The sequence below is a fragment of the Mustelus asterias genome, chromosome 17 (assembly GCF_964213995.1).
Source record: "Mustelus asterias chromosome 17, sMusAst1.hap1.1, whole genome shotgun sequence".
In the NCBI taxonomy this organism is placed as follows: Eukaryota; Metazoa; Chordata; class Chondrichthyes; order Carcharhiniformes; family Triakidae; genus Mustelus; species Mustelus asterias.
In genome coordinates, this window is record NC_135817.1 from 87,394,560 (window position 1) to 87,414,805 (window position 20,246).

Genomic DNA, 20,246 nt, shown 5'->3' on the forward strand with positions numbered 1-20,246 from the left:
CCTCTTCAACCTGTGATTATCCCTCTCCACTCGCACTGTCTGTTCCTGTAAAGACTTTATTACCTGTAAAGACTCACATTCCAACCATTCTTCACATTCCAATCTGTAATTATCTTCCAATTGTGCCTTTGTCTATATATATATATGTTATGTTTATGAAACCTATCTCTCCACTCACCTGATGAAGGAGCAGCGCGCCGAAAGTTCGTGATTCCAAATAAACCTGTTGGACTTTAACCTGGTGTTGTGAGACTTCTTACTGTGTTTACCCCAGTCCAACGCCGGCATCTCCACCTCATGTCATATTTATTGACAATAAAAGCTATTTTCATTCCTCATCTCACCTCCCTGCCCCGATTCCCAGTCTTGTGTTTACCTGAAAACCTCATTAGTGGGCTGCAGTCAGATTGTGAATTGCAGTTACTGCCCAAGCCTATCGGTGGAGCAATGGGACCAATCCAGGAGATTCCCCAATCCCTGATCATGGAATCATACATCAAAAGGAGACGCTGCTGAGTTCATCATGTGTATGTTTGCATTTTGATCCCACTCTCCTGTTCTTTCCCCTTAATGATGTGGAGATGCCGGCATTGGACTGGGTCGCGACACATGACAGCGCAGAGTTGCTGAGCAGAAACTGATAGCCAAGTTCCGCACACACGAGGACGGCCTCAACCGGGATATTGGGTTCATGTCACACTATTTGTAACTCCCACAGTTGCGTGGACCTGCAGAGTTTCACTGGCTGTCTTGTCTGGAGACAATACACATCTTTTTAGCCTGTCTTGATGCTCTCTCCACTCCCATTGTTTTGTTTCTTAAAGACTTGATTAGTTGTAAGTATTCGCATTCCAACCATTATTCATGTAAATTGAGTCTGTGTCTTTATAAGCTCTGTTTGTGAACAGAATTCCCACTCACCTGAAGAAGGGGCTTAGAGCTTCGAAAGCTTGTGTGGCTTTTGCTACCAAATAAACCTGTTGGACTTTAACCTGGTGTTGTTAAACTTCTTACTGTGCTTTCCCCTTAACCCAGACAATCTTTCTCACTATCTGATCTTCTCAAATAAAAGATATCTGTGAGGGAATGGTCCATACCAAAACATCTCTGATTGGATACATTGCTGGGGTTTTATCACATGACTCTCTTATGTATGTTGGGGCATAGAGAACAGGTCAGGTGACCCAGAACTCAAGCCCACCTTGCGTGGCGCTTATCTGGGCAGTCGGCTGCGCACCAATGCCGGCATCTCCAACTCATCTCTCCCAGATGATGACAGAACAACTGTATACCTGCAATATTTCAAATTTCTGCACAGAATTAAACATTACTGGCAGCACAGGAACAGGCCATTTGCTCCAGCTGCTATCCTCATGTGTATAGTCTCTCCTCCGTACTTCATTTATCAACCTTATCCACACAACTTCTATTCCCTTTTCTGTATTTTTTTTCTTTTTGCTCTTGTGGGTGTCACTAACAAGGCCAGCATTTGTTGCTCAGCTTTAACTGCCCTTGAACTGAGTAGCTTGAACTGAGTGGCTTGCTAGACCTGTTCAGGGGGGCAGCTAAGAGTCAACCACAATGCTGTGAATCTAAGTCACATGTAGGCCAGATAAGGCTGCCTTTGCTGAAGGCATTTATAACTATCAATGATAGTTTCATGGTCATTATTATAAATACTAGCTCTCAATTCAAAGATTATTAATTGTATTTAAATTCCACCAGCTGTCATTCGTGGGATTCAAGCCCATTTTCAAACTCTCCTCATAGCCAATAAACTAGAGACCAGGCAACATCCTGGTGAACCTTTTTTGCACTCTCTCCAAAGCTTCCACGCCCTTCTGATAGTGTGGTGACCAGAACTGGCAATGCTCCAAATACAGCCTAACCAAGGTTTTCTGTAACTGCAACATGATTTGCCAACTCTTCTACTCAATGTCCCGGCTGATGAAGGCAAGCATGCCATATCATAGAATTCTACAGTGCAGAAGGAGGCCATTTGGCCCATCGAGTGCACTGACCACAATACCACCCAGGCCCTATCCCCATAACCACATACATTTACCCTAGCTAGTCCTCCTGACACTGGGATCAATTTCGCATGGCCAATCAACCGAACCCGCACATTTTTGGACTGTAGGAGAAAACCGGAGCACCCGGAGGAAACCCATGCAGACACCTAAATTTGACTCTCCAAATGCATCACCTCGCATTTGTCCGGATTAAACTCCATCTGCCATTTCTGTGCCCAAGTCTCCAATCTATCTGTATCTTGTTGTATCCTCTGACAATCTTCGGCACTATCAGCAAACTCCACCAATCTTCATGTAATCACAACTTACTAATCAGTAAGTTTGGGCACGTTTCCCTGAACATTAACCTGAGCCTCTGGATTCCTAGCCCATTACCAATATGCCGCCATCTCCCCTGTGTTTATCCTCATGCATTCATCGAGCATCTTCTTAATCGATACTATTCACCTCAAACATGATCCCGACAAGTGGAAGTATCTTCTCTACATCTACCCACCAAATCCCTTCATAATCTTAAGACCATCATTGGGTCACACCTCAGTCTCCCTAACCCATTCGGTCTTTCTTGATTGTTTCTTGACAGGATCCTTGTTAATCTTTCTTGTATCTTCTCCAATGCCTCAAGATAACATGGAGAACAGGAGGGCATACTGTACTCTGAACAGGGTCTAATAATGGGTGGCACGGTAGCACAGTGGTTAGCACTGTTGCCTCACAGTGCCAGGGACCCGTGATCGATTCCCAGTGTGGGTCACTATCTGTGTGGAGTTTGCACATTCTCTCCATGTCTGTGTGGGTTTCCTCCGGGTGCTCCGGTTTCCTCCCACAGTCCGAAAGACGTGCTGGTTAGGTGCATTGGCCATGCTAAATTCTCCCTCAGTGTACCCGAACAGGCGCCAGAGTGTGGCGACGCGGGGATTTTCACAGTAACTTCATTGCAGTGTTAACGTAAGCCTACTTGTGAGACTGATAAATAAACTTTAAACTTCAGAACTTTAAAAACTTAGAAAAAAACAAAATTCAATATATCTGCTTTTCCACATCGTTACTGATGTGGATCTGATCACGAGTGCTGGATTGAATTTTCAGATGGTTTTATTAATCTGACCTACAATGGAATTCTCCTGGCTGCTGCAGAGAAAAGTAACATGTCATCTATAAAAACGGTCGCAATGAATACAGGACAGAGCAAGGAATCGGTTACTCTTTATTCCCAGTGGATGGGATCTCTCAACAAATGATAAATATTTTCAAATTGTTCTCAAGGCACATAACTTGGAACAGCAGCAAATTAATTTGGATCACAAGTACAATTATCCTGTATTCACAATGAAGCATTTGATATATTAATCACTCAATTTTGCCTCCTGTACAGATTTACAGCAGAACATTTCTTGGCTCAACCTCCTGTTAATTATCGACCGTGACTCGGTGGGTAATGCTCTCACATGAGTCAGGAGATTGTGGATTCAATATTACTCCAGAGTCCTGAGCACAGAATCAGACATTTTTATATTCTTTCACAGGATGTGGTCGTCGCTGGCTAGGCCAGCAGTTACTGCCCATCCCTAATTGCCCTCGGGAAAGTTGCGGTGAGCTGCCTTCTTGAACCGCTGCAGTACATGTTTTGATTTGATTTATTATTGTCAATGCATTAGTATACGGTGAAAAGTATTGTTTCTTGTGCGCTGTACAGACAAAGCATACCGTTCATAGAGAAGGAAAGGAGAGAGTGCAGAATGCAGTGTTACAGTCATAGCTAGGGTGGAGAGAAAGATCAACTTAATGCGAGGTAGGTCCATTCAAAAGTCTGACGGTAGCAGGGAAGAAGCTGTTCTTGAGTCGGTTGGTATGTAACCTCAGACACAAGTCCCTGTGGTGTAGGCACACTCACAGTGCTGTTAGGGAGGGAGCTCAAGGATTTTGGCCCAGTGACAGTGAAGGAACAGCAATACATTTCCAAGTCAGGATGGTGAGTGGCTTGGAGGGAAACTTGCAGGTGGTGGTGTTCCCATGCATCTGCTGCTCTTTTGCATTGAGGTGGTACAAGTTGATTGAAGCTTGTAAAGTTACTGCAGTGCATCTGGTAACGGTGCATGCTTCTATTGGACATCGACAGTGGAGGGAGTGAATGTTTAAGTTTTTGAATGGGGTGCCAGTGAAGCTTTTTCCTGCAGGCTGTGAAGCTTCTCGAGTGTTTTTGAAGGTGCACTCAACCAGGCAAACGTACTGCTGCATGGTCAGAGGTACTGACTTTTGAATCAGATCTTAAACTGAGGCCCTATCTGCCCAATCAGGTGGATGTAAGAAGTCCCATGACACCATGTTGAAGACGAGGGAAGTTCTCCAAAGTGTCCTAGACCAAAATTGATCCCTCACCCAATTGCAGCAGGGAAGATTATTTGGCCAGCATCACATTGCTTCCTGTGGGATCTTGCTGAGCACAAACCAGATAATTCATTTCCTAAATTACAACATTGATTACACTTACAAAGTATTTAACCGGCTGTAAAGTGCTTCAGAGCTTCTGGAGGTTACGAAAGCCATGCCATATGTGTGCAATCTTATTTTAATTCACAATCTTACATTTTCCTTCCAATTCCCCCAGCCCTCTGAACTCTGTTTTCTCGCTGTTCTAGTGGGTTTTAATGTCACACAGCTTCACACACAGGCAGAACATCTCAATCCGAGAATCTGCCATTGCTCCTGTAGTCAGTGGTCCATCCCGGCCTGATCCCCAGTGTGAGGGTCTCTCTGCACGGTGACTGACTGGGTTCAGATATAAAACTCAAACTCTTTGGCAGGAAACGAAGATACAAAAACCGAGAAAGATTTGGATAAAATAAAGTGAAGGATGGGATTGATGCGAGTGCATCTGTGCAAAGGGGTTTTTGATACGCAAATTAGCATAACGGCAGAAAAACAAGTGCTTATCCGTGATTGGTGGGTGGAGGTGGAGGGGTGGGGGTGGAGGTGGAGGGGTGGGGGTGGAGGGAGGGGGGGGGGGGCGGTATAGAAATAGGTGTTGGACCTGTCAAAGAGGTGAGTTCAAAGTGGAGAGATAAGAATATAATTTACACCTATTGGTTAAAAGCCCGGTCCAAGGTGTTATTGAGATGGAATAACACCACAGGGAAAAAATATTCCATCCATAGCTGGATTCATTAGACAGTAGGAGAGAAGAGGGGAACAGTTAGGAAGCAGGACTCTCCCTGAACACAAAGCACAGATCCAGTCTAAAAGCTGTTGTTTTTTTAGATTCTTCAGAGAACAACTATGCTGAACAGAAGAAAGCCTCTCCCAACTAGCAACCATCGGCTGTTTCTTTCATACTCAGTGTTATACTGCATGGGATGCTGTTTTGGAACAGAGTTCAGGAATATAGAAGGGAACAAGATAAATGTCATAAGATGCTGTGTGTGTAGTCATTATTGTGGTTAAGGGTACTGTAGACTTGTATTGTAGTCTTTCTTGTTGTATGTTTTTTTTTAGATTAATGAACATTATTTTATCAATGGATACAACAAGACTCTACCGTTCCTCACCGGTTTGCATATCTTTTCTCACATCATACCGAATTGAAGATAATACATCACCATGAACTGTGCTCCAAGTTGTCCCTCTGGGCTTTGGGATGCCCTCGCATTGACATTAGCACGAGGCTGCTTCGGACTGAACCTTGTCCTATCCTCTCTCACAGGCACAATGAAAATTGGATTCAGCTTGGGGTAGGGTATTCTCTGCCCATAGGTGACTTGGGGTAGTCCCAGTACCTGACTTTACCCATGTCATGTCCAGCATAACCCTGGGACGCAAGGCTATCCCAATTTGCCCAGATTTCCTGTTTGTAAACCTGCCCCCGCACCCCCGCCCCCCCACCGCGATTCTGCTGTTGCCATTTCCATCGGCTGACCTCTCTTTCCCTTCACCTTTCCCACTCCCAACCCCTTTGCCATTGCATTGTTCCAGTCGTTCACAGATACAGCATAAACCTGCCCAATTTATCTGCTTAAACACCATCAATTCCGTCAAGGTCATCAACCTGAAACAATGGGCAGAATTTAATGCCCCCCCCACCCCACTGAGGTGGCAGGGGCCATGTGGGGGAGGAGGGGGGTTGGGATCCCTGCTTCCCCCTGTCTCCCTCTCCAAGAAACGTCCCTGTCTTGCCACAAATTGAGGCCCTTCAGTCGGCCGTTAGTACTGCTGGTATGAAGGAACCATGATAAACAAACCTGTGCATAGAATCATACAGTGCAGGAAGAGGCCATTCAGCCCATTGAGTCTGCACTGGCCCTATCGCCATAAGCCCATGCATTTACCTTAGGTAGTCCCCCTGACACCAAGGGGCAATTTAGCGTGGCCAATCCACCTAACCTGCACACCTTTGGACTGTGGGAGGAAACCGGAGCACCCGGAGGAAACCCACGCAGACATGGGGAGAACGTGCAGACGCTGCACAGACAGTGACCCGAGGCTGGAATTGAACTCGGGTCCTTGGCGCTGTGGGACAGCAGTGCTAACCACTGCACCGCCCACATGCTGCATGATCCTTGCAGGTTCACACAATGAGTCCCCTGCTTAAATGTATTCAGGGCCTGGTTGAGGGACCCAGCATCAGGGTCCCCCAAAGAGCCAACCCTCTGCCCCTGCTGCCGACTCCCCTGCTTTATGACCTCCCACCTGTCTTCATTTACCTGTGGCCTGGGATGCATCAGCACTATGAGGCCTCAGGCCGGTGTTACCTTGGCAGCAGCCACTGCCTGGCTGGTTAAGAAAGCTGTCACCTTCTGGTTGGTTGGCAAGGTCTCCGCCCCCTCTCTCCTTGACCCTGGCAGGAGGCCCGCTGCTGGCCTGCCAACTGCAGGCTTTTCCCAAAGGAGCGCCCAAGGCTCCCAGTGACTCTCTCTCTCTCTCTCTCTCTCGGAGGGCAAGACACCTGTCACTTGCATTAAACCAGCCAATTAACTCTTTCTCTCTCTCCGCGGCAGCTGAGTGTTTCCAGCAGTTTTCGATTTTATTGCAGATTAAGATCCCTGCCAGGTTATAAATGGACTTCATTAACCATGGATTCTGTATCAATGTTAATTTTAGCTTTCTCCCCGAGGCTCTGAGCCGCTAATGAGAGTGCTGAACTGCGGGAGTGTTGCTGAACTTCAATACATGGCGGCTGTGAAAATATAAAATCAAAGCATGTGGTTGAGGAGCCAGTTAGACAGTTCGATAAAATCCATTCTCCCTATAACACCTCCAGACTAAACGCTCTCATCTGCTATTTTCAGGGACTGCAAACAATCCAACAATAAGCGGGATTTACTCTGTCAAGAGGAGTGCGAGGAATTTGATGAAATGTGTTAAATGTTCACAGAATATCTCATAGGTTATGTTTACGAAGGAGGTAGGATTATATAACAATGCTTAAACTCTGGGGTGAGTTCACCCTTCATAGCAAACTGTTAGATTAATATTAGCTGCCAGTTTGCTTGTATGCAAATTGCCTGCTCTGCTTCCTACATTAAAATACGTTCGACTTCAATTAATAGCCTCTTAATGGCTATTCATTGAAGCACTGCTGGCATTTGGGGGTGCCATGCCATGTGGTGAGGTTGTTAGGTGAACACCAATGGCCTTGTTGCAGGGCCAAGTTGTGCAGAGTGCCCAGTGGTACTGCCCGCCACCCCCTGTTCACGCCCTCTTCCTACGTCAGCCCCACCCAGTGTTATGAAGAGGTTTGATTGACTGAATATGAGGAAACTGCTTCCATTGGCAAGTGGACTGTTAATCAGACAATCTGGATTGAAATATGAGAATTGGAGGGGAGATGAGGAAAGTCTTCTTCTGCACAGCGAGTTGCGATCTGGAATGTGCTGCCTGGAAGGATAATGGAAGCAGGTTCAATCGGAACCTTCAATAGGTAACTGTACAAGTTCTTCTTGGATAACCAAGATGGTGGCTGGAGGAGATGATGGCTTTCAAGTCGTTGGCCTTTCTCAATAAGGCCTCAATGGGCCTTTCTCAATAAGGCCTCAATGGGCCTATTGCTTTGCGAGGACCGAGAGGCGACCAGTATCCTGGATTACAAAATAAGCTGTTTTGATGGCTCAGACAGTTGTGTTAACATTTGTGGTTTATGTGGCCAAAACGCATCATCCAGCCATTAATGTCATCTCTTCAGCTACTCAGTAAATGGGATTGAAGCTTTTTTTAAAAATAGGGAGTTTATTTTGAACTCTTTGTGCTTACTTATTGGCGGCTGCAGTATTTGAAAAGCTCACCCAGCTACAGAACTCCAGAAAAGTATAAAGCATAATTTTTTTGATTCTGCAATAGAACGATATATTTTGGTACAAAAAAAGTGTGGCGGCACGGTGGCACAGTGGTTAGCACTGCTGCCTCATAACGCCAGGGACCTGGGTTCAATCCCCAGCTTGGCTCACTGTCTGTGCGGAGCTTGCATATTGTCTGCGTGGGGTTTCTCCAGGTGCTCTGGTTCCTTCTCACAGTCCAAATGATGTGCTGGTTAGGTGGATTGGCCGTGCTAAATTGACCCGAGAATCAGGGGAATTAGCAGGGTAAATGAGGGTTATGGGATTGGGCCTGGGTGGAATTGTGGTCGATGCAGACTCGACGGGTCGAATAGCCTCCTTCTGTACTGTAGGGATTCTATGATTCTTCAAGGGGAAAGAATTGGACAGCTCTTTCAATGAGCTGACACAGGGACAAAGGGCTGAATAGCCTCCTGTTCTGCTGTAAGATTCTCTAATACTCCTTCACACCTTGTAGCATTGAGACACTGCATATGGCAAATTTCATCTGAGCAGCAGAGATTGAGGGAGAAGCAATGGAGGACTGAGTGAGCGGATCAAAACCAGCTGCTTCACCAATCTTATGAAACGGGATGCACATGGATTACTAAAATATAAACTGAGTGCCAAATCATGTCCAGTTCTTAGAAGAGGAGGTATTATCTGCTCCCACTTCCCTATGCCCCATGGTCAGTTACTGATGGGATTATCATTGAGTACGGACACTGGACACTCGAGGTATGATCTTACTAGTTTCAAACTTTAAGCACATTTGATGCCCAGAATTAACAGATGAACATTTCTTATGCCAATGTGCCTTTCTCATGCGCCAGTTTATGATAACTCACACTTGGTAATCTTAACCAGACACAGCTTAAATATGACTAATCAGTCCAATCAGGAATTCAGGAGAATTCACTCCCACAGGGATTGGCTGAGGTGAATAGCAGAGATGTATTTAAGGAGAAGCTGGATAAACACGGGGGAAAAAGGAATGCCAAGTTATGTTGCTAGGAATAGATGGGAGGAGGTTTGTGTGAAGTTTGTGTGGGCGGCACGGTGGCACAGTGGTTAGCACTGCTGCCTCTCAGTGCCAGGGACCCGGGTTCGATTCCCGGCTTGGGTCACTGTCTGTGTGGAGTTTGCACATTCTCCTGTGTCTGCGTGGGTTTCCTCCGGGTGCTCCGGTTTCCTCCCACAGTCCGAAAGGCGTGCTGGTTAGGGTGCATTGGCCATGCTAAATTCTCCCTCAGTGTACCCGAACAGGCACCAGAGTGTGGCCACCAAGGGATTGTCATAGGAACTTCATTGCAGTGTCAATGTAAGCCTACTTTTGACTAATAAATAAACTTTAACTTTATAAACACCAGCATAGACCCGTGGGGCCGAAGAGGCGGGTTTCAGCATTGTAAATTACCTGTAATCTCTCGCTTCAGAAATATCACCTGCTCGTGGCTTCAGACTCAGGCTGGGGGCCAGGGTGTGCAGGTAACAAGAACTGCAAACATCAAAGTACCCAGCAGGCATTATCCCTTTGCAGATTCTGGCCATGCTTCCAGCTTCTTTTAACTCACGTTGCAAATCACCAAAGCGACCGTGTTCACCACTGGGATTGTTGTTCAATTTGCAAACAGGCAATCGGGTTTAATTTGATGTAATCCAGTATTTTTTGGTGTGTTATTGCAATGCAGTTGTTAACACGCTCATTTTAATAGAGTGAACGCAGTGCTCTGCCTCAGGCTAAGGCAGAGTGTTTCACAGCTAATTAAAACTTCTTACAGCACACTCACTCTTGTCATTTAGTCCGAATCGGACAACAAGACCTCAAATACTAATGGAATACGGCGAGATAGTCTAATTATAGCGATGTTAGCTGAAGAATGGATTTTGTACCAGAATGCTGGGAGAGCAAAATGTAATTTCCCAGTGCGGCACTCCCTCAGTACTGACCCTCTGACAGTGCGGCACTCCCTCAGTACTGACCCTCTGACAGTGCGGCACTCCCTCAGTACTGACCCTCTGACAGTGCGGCACTCCCTCAGTACTGACCCTCTGACAGTGCGGCACTCCCTCAGTACTGACCCTCTGACAGTGCGGCACTCCCTCAGCACTGACCTGCTGACAGTGCGGCACTTCCTCAGCACTGACCCTCTGACAGTGCGGCACTCCCTCAGCACTGACCCTCTGACAGTGCGGCACTCCCTCACCACTGACCCTCTGACAGTGCGGCACTCCCTCAGCACTGACCCTCTGACAGTGCGGCACTCCCTGAGTACTGACCCTCTGACAGTACAGTACTCCCTCAGTACTGACTCTCTGACAGTGCGGCACTCCCTCAGTACTGACCCTCTGACAATGCGGCACTCCCTCAGTACTGACCCTCTGACAATGCGGCACTCCCTCAGTACTGACCCTCTGACAGTGCGGCACTCCCTCAGCACTGACCCTCTGACAGTGCAGCACTCCCTCAGCACTGACCCTCTGACAGTGCAGCACTCCCTCAGCACTGACCCTCTGACAGTGTAGCACTCCTTCAGTACTGACCCTCTGACAGTGCAGCACTCCCTCCGTACTGACCCTCTGACAGTGCGGCACTCCCTCAGCACTGACCCTCTGACAATGCAGCACTCCCCCAGTAGTGACCCTCTGACAGTGCGGCACTCCCTCAGTGCTGACCCTCTGACAGTGCGGCACTTCCTCAGTACTGACCCTCTGACAGTGCGGCACTCCCTCAGTACTGACCCTCTGACAGTGCAGCACTCCCTCAGTACTGACCCTCTGACAGTGCGGCACTCCCTCAGTACTGACCCTCTGACAGTGCGGCACTCCCTCAGTACTGACCCTCTGACTGTGCTGCACTCCCTCGGTACTGACCCTCCATTGATAACAAGCTGGATTCAGGACTTGGGAGAAAATTGCAGGTCCCCGAGCACAGATAATTGAATCATCGATAGTCACTGGTGAGGTGCCTGAAGATTGGAGAGTGGGAAATGTTGAGCCTTTGTTTAAAAAGGGCTGCAGGGAAAAGCTGGGAATTATAGGCCGGTGAGCCTCACATCTGTGGTGGGTAAGTTGTTGGAAGGTATTTTGAGAGACAGGTTCTACAGACATTTAGAGATGCAAGTACTGATTGGGGACAGTCAGCATGGCTTCGTGAGTGGAAAATCATGTCTCACAAATTTGAGTTTTTTGAAGGGGTAACCAAGAAGGATGACGAGGGCAGTGCAGTTGATCTTGTCTGCATGGACTTTAACAAGGCCTTTGACAAGGTACCGCATTAGTAGGTTGTTGCATAAGGTTATATCTCACGGGATCCAGGGTGAGGTAGCTAAATGGATACAACATTGGCTTGATGACAGAAGCCAGAGGGTGGTCGTAGAGGGTTATTTTTCAAACTGGAGATCTGTGACCAGCGGTGTGCCTCAGGGGTCAGTGCTGGGTCCACTGTTATTTGTCATTTAGATTAATGATTTGGATGAGAATATAGGAGGCATTTTTAGTAAGTTTGCAGATGACACCAAGATTGGTGGCATGGTGGACAGTGAAGAAGGTTATCGCGGATTGTAACGGGATCTTGATCATTTGGGCCAGTGGGCTGACGAATGGCAGATGGGTTTAATTTAGATAAATGCGAGGTGGCATTTTGGTCGATTGAACCAGGGCAGGACTTACTCAGTTAATGGTAGGGCATTGGGGAGAGTTACAGAACAAAGAGATCTAGGGGTACATGTTCATAGCTCCTTGAAAGTGGAGTCACAGGTGGACAGAGTGGTGAAGAAGGCATTTGGCATGCTTGGTTTCATTGGTCAGAACACTGAATACAGGAGTTGAGATGTCTTGTTGAAGTAGTACAAGACATTGGTAAGGCCACACTTGGAATATTGTGTACAGTTCTGGTCACCGTATTATAGAAAGGATATTATTAAACTAGGAAGAGTGCAGAAAAGATTTACTGGGATGCTACCGGGACTTGATGGTTTGAGTTATAAGGAGGCTGAATAGACTGGGACAATTTTCCTCTGGAGTATAGAAGGCTGAGGGGTGACCTTATAGGGTCTAAAAAATAATGAGGGGCATCGATCAGCCAGATAGTCAATATCTTTCCCCAAAGATAGGGGCGTCTACCTGGAGGGCATAGGTTTAAGGTGGGTGATGAGAGATACAAAAGGGTCCAGAGGGACAATTGTTTCACACAGAGGGCGGTGAGTGTCTGGAACAAGCTGCCAGAGGTAGTAGTGGAGACGGGTACAATTTTGTCTTTTAAAATAATATGGGCTGAGGTTAGAAATAGGAAAGGAGCGGTCACGTTGTTAGGAGTTTACTATAGGCCCCCAAATAGTAATAGAGATGTGGAGGAAGAAGTTGCTAAGCAGATTATGGATATGTGTGGGGGTCACAGGGTAGTTGTCATGGGGGACTTTAACTTTCCAAATATTGATTGGAACCTTTGTAGGTCAAATAGTTCGGATGGGGCAGTTTTTGTGCAGTGTGTGCGGGAGGGTTTCCTGACACAATATGTGGATAGGCCGACAAGAGGTGAGGCCACATTGGATTTGGTACTGGGAAATGAACCGGGCCAAGTGTTAGATTTGGTTGTGGGAGAGCACTTTGGAGATAGTGACCACAATTTGGTGTCTTTTGTTATTGCAATGGAGAGGGATAGGGCCGTACGGCAGGGCAAGGTTTACAATTGGGGGAGGGGTAATTATGATGCGATTAGGCAAGAATTAGGGGGCATAAGATGGGAACAGAAACTGACAGGGAAAGGCACTAATGAAAAGTGGAACTTTGTCAAGGAACAAATACTGGGTGTCCTTGATAGGTATGTCCCTGTCAGGCAGGGAGGAAATGGCCGAGTGAGGGAACCATGGTTCACGAAAGAGGTGGAATGTCTTGTGAAAAGGAAGAGGGAAGCTTACGTAGGGATGAGGAAACAAGGTTCAGATGGCTCGATTGAGGGTTACAAGTTAGCAAGGAACGAGCTGAAAAAGGGGCTTAGGAGAGCTAGGAGGGGACACGAGAAGTCCTTGGCGGGTCGGATCAAGGAAAACCCCAAGGCTTTTTATTCTTATGTGAGGAATAAAAGAATGACCAGGGTGAGGTTGGGGCCGGTCAGGGACAGTAGTGGGAACTTGTGTATGGAGTCAGTAGAGATATTGTCTTGGGTCACTGTCTGTGTGGAGTTTGCACATTCTCCTCGTGTCTGCGTGGGTTTCCTCCGGGTGCTCCGGTTTCCTCCCACAGTCCAAAGATGTGCGGGTTAGGTTGATTGGCCAGGTTAAAAAAAAAAATTGCCCCTTGGGATGCGTAGGTTGGAGGGATTAGTGGGTAAATGTCTGGGGGTAGGGCCTGGGTGGGATTGTGGTCGGTGCAGACTCGATGGGCCGAATGGCCTCCTTCTGCACTGTAGGGTTTCTCTCTTCTCTCTCTCTCTATAGGCGAGGTGATGAATGAATACTTTTCTTCAGTGTTCACCAAGGAGAGGGGCCATGTTTTTGAGGAAGAGAAGGTGTTACAGGCTAATAGGCTGGAGGAAATAGATGTTCGGAGGGAGGATGTCCTGGCAGTTTTGAATAAACTGAAGGTCGATAAGTCCCCTGGGCCTGATGAAATATATCCTAGGATTCTTTGGGAGGCAAGGGATGAGATTGCAGAGCCTTTGGCTTTGATCTTTGGGTCCTCGCTATCCACGGGGATGGTGCCAGAGGACTGGAGAATGGCGAATGTTGTTCCTCTGTTTAAGAAAGGGAATAGAAATGACCCTGGTAATTATAGACCGGTTAGTCTTACTTCGGTGGTTGGTAAATTGATGGAAAAGGTCCTTAGGGATGGGATTTATGACTATTTAGAAAGATGCGGATTAATCCGGGATAGTCAGCACGGATTCGTGAAGGGCAAGTCGTGCCTCACAAATTTGATAGAATTTTTTGAGGACGTAACTAAGTGTGTTGATGAAGGTAGGGCAGTTGATGTCATATACATGGACGTTTGATATGGTCCCCCATGGTCGGCTTATGATGAAAGTGAGGAGGTGTGGGATAGAAGGAAAGTTGGCCGATTGGATAGGTAACTGGCTGTCTGATCGAAGACAGAGGGTGGTGGTAGATGGAAAATTTTCGGATTGGAGGCAGATTGCTAGCGGAGTGCCACATGGATCAGTGCTTGGTCCTCTGCTCTTTGTGATTTTTATTAATGACTTAGAGGAGGGGGCTGAAGGGTGGATCAGTATATTTGCTGATGACACCAAGATTGGTGGAGTAGTGGATGAGGTGGAGGGCTGTTGTAGGCTGCAAAGAGACATAGATAGGATGCAAAGCTGGGCTGAAAAATGGCAAATGGAGTTTAACCCTGATAAATGTGAGGTGATTCATTTTGGTAGGACTAATTTAAATGTGGATTACAGGGTCAAAGGTAGGGTTCTGGGTTGGGGTCCATATCCACAGATCTCTAAAGGTTGCCACTCAAGTGGATAGAGCTGTGAAGAAGGCCTATAGTGTGTTAGCTTTTATTAACGGGGGTTGGAGTTTAAGAGCCGTGGGGTTCTGCTGCAACTGTACAGGACCTTGGTGAGACCACATTTGGAATATTGTGTGCAGTTCTGGTCACCTCACTATAAGAAGGATGTGGAAGCGCTGGAAAGAGTGCAGAGGAGATTTACCAGGATGCTGCCTGGTTTGGAGGGTAGGTCTTATGAGGAAAGGTTGAGGGAGCTAGGGCTGTTCTCTCTGGAGCGGAGGAGGCTGAGGGGAGACTTAATAGAGGTTTATAAAATGATGAAGGGGATAGATAGAGTGAACGTTCAAAGACTATTTCCTCAGGTGGATGGAGCTATTACAAGGGGGCATAACTATAGGGTTCATGGTGGGAGATATAGGAAGGATATCAGAGGTAGGTTCTTTACGCAGAGAGTGGTTGTGGTGTGGAATGGACTGCCTGCAGTGATAGTGGAGTCAGACACTTTAGGAACATTTAAGCGGTTATTGGATAGGCACATGGAGCACACCAGGATGATAGGGAGTGGGATAGCTTGATCTTGTTTTCAGATAAAGCTCGGCACAACATCGTGGGCCGAAGGACCTGTTCTGTGCTGTACTGTTCTATGTTCTAAAAAGCATTTAGATAGTTACACGGGTACGATGGGTATAGAGGGATATGGGCCAAATGCGGGCAATTGGGATTAGCTTCGGGGTTTAAAAAAATTGTTCCAGTCTATCCAGCCTCTCCTTATAACTCCAACCATCAAGTCCCGGTAGCATAGACAAGTTGGGCCGAAGGGCCTGTTTCCATGCTGGAAACCTCTGTGATTCTAGTCACCGACATGTGGTTTGAACCCACGACCTTGCAGTTCAGACTGTGATCCTCTGAACCACAGTTGAAATTTGCAAATGAGTTTTGCACAAAGACCTTAACCAGAGAAATGTTTGGGGAAATCAACAGCCAAGAAAGGAATGTATTTCCTCTTTGCTACAAGTATGTGTTTAATCTCAGAGCACAGTTACAGCTGAACAATATTTGCTTCAGTTTGAGGAGAGATGAAAAGTGTGTTCGAACCCAGAAACCTGAGTGGCGTCCTACTGCAATCGCTCATATTCTACTCATTCCATATTTCTACTGATCAAACTTGTACAATGATAATGTTTATAAGGTTACGTTTAATTCGGATTTTGTGTTCCACTGATGTTACAACACTCCTTAGTTCAACCAATTTCTATCTGTGAGTAAAAATGGAAAAGCACGTCTACCGAGAGACCATCTCTGCCTCATCATCTACAATTCCTAGCTCAACGCTGTGGTTCTACTTCCCAAAGAGTGAACGGTGCGTTCGGTGTGGGGACAAGCAGTGAGGTTAACTCTGGTAAGACACGGCCGTAACTCACGGTGACTGGTGATATGCTCTCAACAGCCTTCCTCTGTCATCGGAACAGGAGAAAGTGGTGTGCTGGGGGCAAACTGCAGGGGGTTAGAGAGAACACAAACAGAAGCAGGGAATTGAAATGGTCACCTCTTATCTTCAGCCTTGTTGTTCCGGCTGTTAGCTTTGTCAGACATTTGCCCCTGGTCAGCAGCTGGATTGGAACTCCTGCTTGCCATCCTCGGTTCAACTCAATGAAATATCTATATTACAAACTAACGCAATTAACGACTCACAACGCTCCTAAACACAGGTATATCTCTACTCACAGGGATGTGCTCTCTTCACATCTCTACCCAGCAAGTATATAGAGGAGGTAAGTATTTGTGTTACTTTTTCTCTCCTGTTTGAATTGCGATGCAGTGGCTGGTCTAAACAGCACTGCCATTATATTGAGATGTAGGTTGCACTCAACATGTATAAACCGACATCTTTAAGAATGTGTGGTCAACGCAGAGAGTGGGAGGTAGAAAGCCACACATGTCTGTGCACGGCTGCACTGCCTACAGGGGTAAAGATGTTTGTACTCACAGTTTACAATTAAAGAACATTAACAAGAGTAAAGAGTTGTTTATGGGTTATCGATGCTCTGGGGGTGTGGGAAGGAGGCGCAGGCTTCAGATGTTCAGAGTTTTTTTCCCAAGTCTTCCCAATTGCTGCCGGGCTCCAATCTCTGCTGAGCTTCCCCAGGCTTTATTTCTTCGTGTCCACACAAGCAAGAATGATAGCTGTCCTGCTGGGAATATACACCTGGAACAACACAGGAACAACAGTTAGTGTCAGACACAGCAGCACACCTAGGATGGGAGCTTAACCCACCTACTGGTGATTGGGACATAACCCTGGGTCTGTCGGTGATATAATCGATCCTTGTCTTGCTCACTAGCAAGATGTATATGAGTTATGAGGAGAGGTTGGATAGACTGGGACTTTTTTTTCCTGGAGCATAGGAAGCTTAGGGGTGATCTCATAGAGGTCTATAAAATAATGAGGGGCATAGATAAGTCAACATCGTTTCCTAAAGGTAGGGGAGTCTAAAACTAGAGGGCATAGGTTTAAGGTGAGAGGGGAGAGATACAAAAGGGTCCAGAAGGGCAATTCTTTAACTCAGAGGGTGGTGAGTGTCTGGAACGAACTGCCAGAGGCAGTAGTAGAGGTGGGTACAATTTTGTCTTTTAAAAAGCATTTAGACAGTTACATGGGTAAGATGGGTACAGAGGGATATGGGCCAAATGCGGGCAATTGGGACTAGCTTAGTGGTTAAAAAAAGGGCAGCATGGACAAGTTGGGCCGAAGGCCCTGTTTCCATGCTGTAAATCACTATGACACTCTACCTACAGGCCTTAAAATGAAATTTTATTGGCAGATTGCACATCTGTATTTTTGTGTTTAAGAAGTTGAAGGTTGGGTGGGGGCGGGGGCTGGAATCTGAAACAAAAACAGAAAATGCTGGAAAATCTCAGCAGGTCTGACAGCATCTGTGGAGAGAGAACAGAGTCAACGTCTCGCGTCTGGATGACCCTTCGTCAGAGTTCTGACTCAAAATGTTGGCTCTATTCTCTCTCCACAGATGTTGTCAGACCGAAGGAAATCTAGAACTCTCTTTCTCCAAAAGCTTGCGGATGCTGAAAGGCAATTGGAGTTTTCACCAGACTAAGATGAACAGGTTTTCAATAGGTTTAAGTCATCATGGATGATGAAGAATCGTAGGGAGATAGGGTTAGCGTGCAGATCAGCCTTGATCTAGTTCAATGGTGGAGGAGCTCAGAGGGGCTGAATGGCCTCCTCCTGTTCCGATGTTATTGCCAACATGTTCAAATCCAAAATCTGAAATATGTGGACAAAAAAAAAACAGAAACAGGTCACCTTTTAATATAACTCATCAAATACAATCAAAAGCCCACAGTCCTAAAAATAGCGATGTTTCAGTTATTAAAGGACATGTGACCCTCAAGGGCACCCAAGATCTTCAGTCACTCCACGCATCAGTTCGAGAGCTCTCTGTTTGAACATAAAATGCTGCATAAAATACTTGGCAGCTCATCAATATTTCAGAAGGTCCTGTGTCTATGTCGGGAGGTCATGCACTCTGCACAATAGATTTAAAAAATAAATAAAAGTGTGACTCCATTTGTTGAAGCAATTCATTGCTGCTCAGTAAGCATGTAGATGAATGGGAACCATGCACAAATGCTTTTATATTGGTGCCAGTGGGAGGCTACTGCCTGGCAGACAATGATTACCCTGTGTCATCCTGCCCTATCTAACTGGAGTTGGCGTTCAGTCAGGAAGGCAGCGAATGTTTTGAGTAAGTACAGGATATTTTTCTGCAACAAGGGGCTATGCTGTTAGATTTAACAATGAAGCACGTTTAGTTGACAGCCCAATCGGGTGTGAATATTTATCTGACAGCATTCACAATATGATCGAGGTCATTGCTGCGTTCGAAAGGGGGGAAGCTGTGAAACAGATATTAAGATTCCGGATAAAGGCAACTTAAACTGGATGAAACAGGAACTGCCACAGTAAACTGAGCAATTCGGTTATAAAAACAAAACACAGCAAATGCTGGGAATCTGAAACAAAAACAGAAAACGCTGGAAAATCTCTGAAAAAAAGGCTTGGCAGCATCTGTGGAGAGAGAAACAGAGTTAGTTTTAAGTCCTTATGACTCTTCATTCGGCAATGCAAACCTCCCTCCCCCACTGGGCCATCTGTCACTTGTTCTTTAGTGTAGCTTTCACTCAAATCTGACCTTTATTCTCCCTTTGACATTCTGATATCTTCCCGTTATGCCACTACTAATACCTTCTACTGCCCTTCATTCCGCCATTAACACTTCCTCTGTCTTGTGACCCACACATCATTGTTGCAATCTCTCCTAGCTCCTACCCATCATTGATCATCTACTCTGGCCCAGCTGCTCCACCCTCTCTTATATGGTATAAAATCCATCACATTTCTCCCTCTCTTTAATTCTGAAGAGTCACAGGGACTCAAAACATTCACTCTGTTTTTCTCTCTCCACAGATGCTCCCAAACTGGCTGAGTTTATCCAGCATTTTCTGTTTTTGTGTGGGCAATTCTGGAAAGGGGTAAAGGCGAATTCAATATGACACAGAACCAATTACTATCCCTAAGGAGCAAGAGCTCTACTTGCCAAAAAAGAAGCCATGGACGGTTAAAGAGCTGGTTACTGATACTCCTGCTTGTGGCCAGAATTCCGGGTCTGTTCACCCCAACCACGAATCCCAATGGTCCATTGAATCGGGCGAGAGGCCAATTCGGGATTGCCAGTGGGCGTCAAATCCCATCTCGATTCTCCCCCCCCCCCCCCCCCCCACTGCTGCTGCCCTGGAAATCAGGTTCTCGCCCCTAACTGCGAGTGACCTTGGAGCCCAATTCAATAATCACCTGCATTTCTCCCCCACCACTCCCAGTAGTTCCACAGGCTCCAATTACACCTGGTCCACAGAAGCATGGACCTGGCACTGTGGACTCCAAGGGGGAGGGGTAGAAAGTGAACTACAGCCTCCAACGGTGCCCCTGTGTCCCTCTGCAGCATCTCAGGTGCTTTCTAAACATTGCAGTTAGAAAATAGGAACTGAAGCCTCATGGCTAGTGGGTAACTGATCCAACCTGTCAATCAAAAGCAGACTATTTATAAACATTGGTCAGGAACAAGAAGATGCACTTGAGGTGCATTCAACCGTGAAGGGAAAAAAATCAAAACTCCTGGCAGCTGGATATGTGATCTGACCTGTCAATCACAGCACTTGAAAGGGACGGGACACCAGATGCTGCTTTTTGCAGGTGAAGAGGGAACCCTCCAGTGAAATTCAAGCTCTGCTGTCAATCAAAGCACTTCAAAGAGGGTACACAGCAGCTGGCCCTAATGAGAGAAAGCAAGGAGATCTCCCAGGTCCTTTCTAGAAGAGCACATTAAAGAGGTCATTTAACACCTGGAGCTTGTGAGATTAACCAGGGCCAATGGAA

General features: G+C 46.4%; 1 protein-coding gene across 3 annotated transcripts in view; it reads right to left on the reverse strand.

Annotated features, from left to right (window-relative positions):
* Window positions 1-15,970: 15,970 nt before the first annotated feature.
* The window catches only part of gbe1b (glucan (1,4-alpha-), branching enzyme 1b), a 580,146-nt gene continuing 575,870 nt past the window's right edge, over window positions 15,971-20,246 (reverse strand). For all 3 annotated transcript variants that reach the window (XM_078233069.1, XM_078233067.1, XM_078233068.1), the window contains one exon: window positions 15,971-17,000. In XM_078233069.1, the coding sequence (XP_078089195.1) occupies window positions 16,944-17,000 (57 nt within the window). In that variant the 3' untranslated portion in view covers window positions 15,971-16,943. The remainder of the gene's footprint in view (window positions 17,001-20,246) is intronic.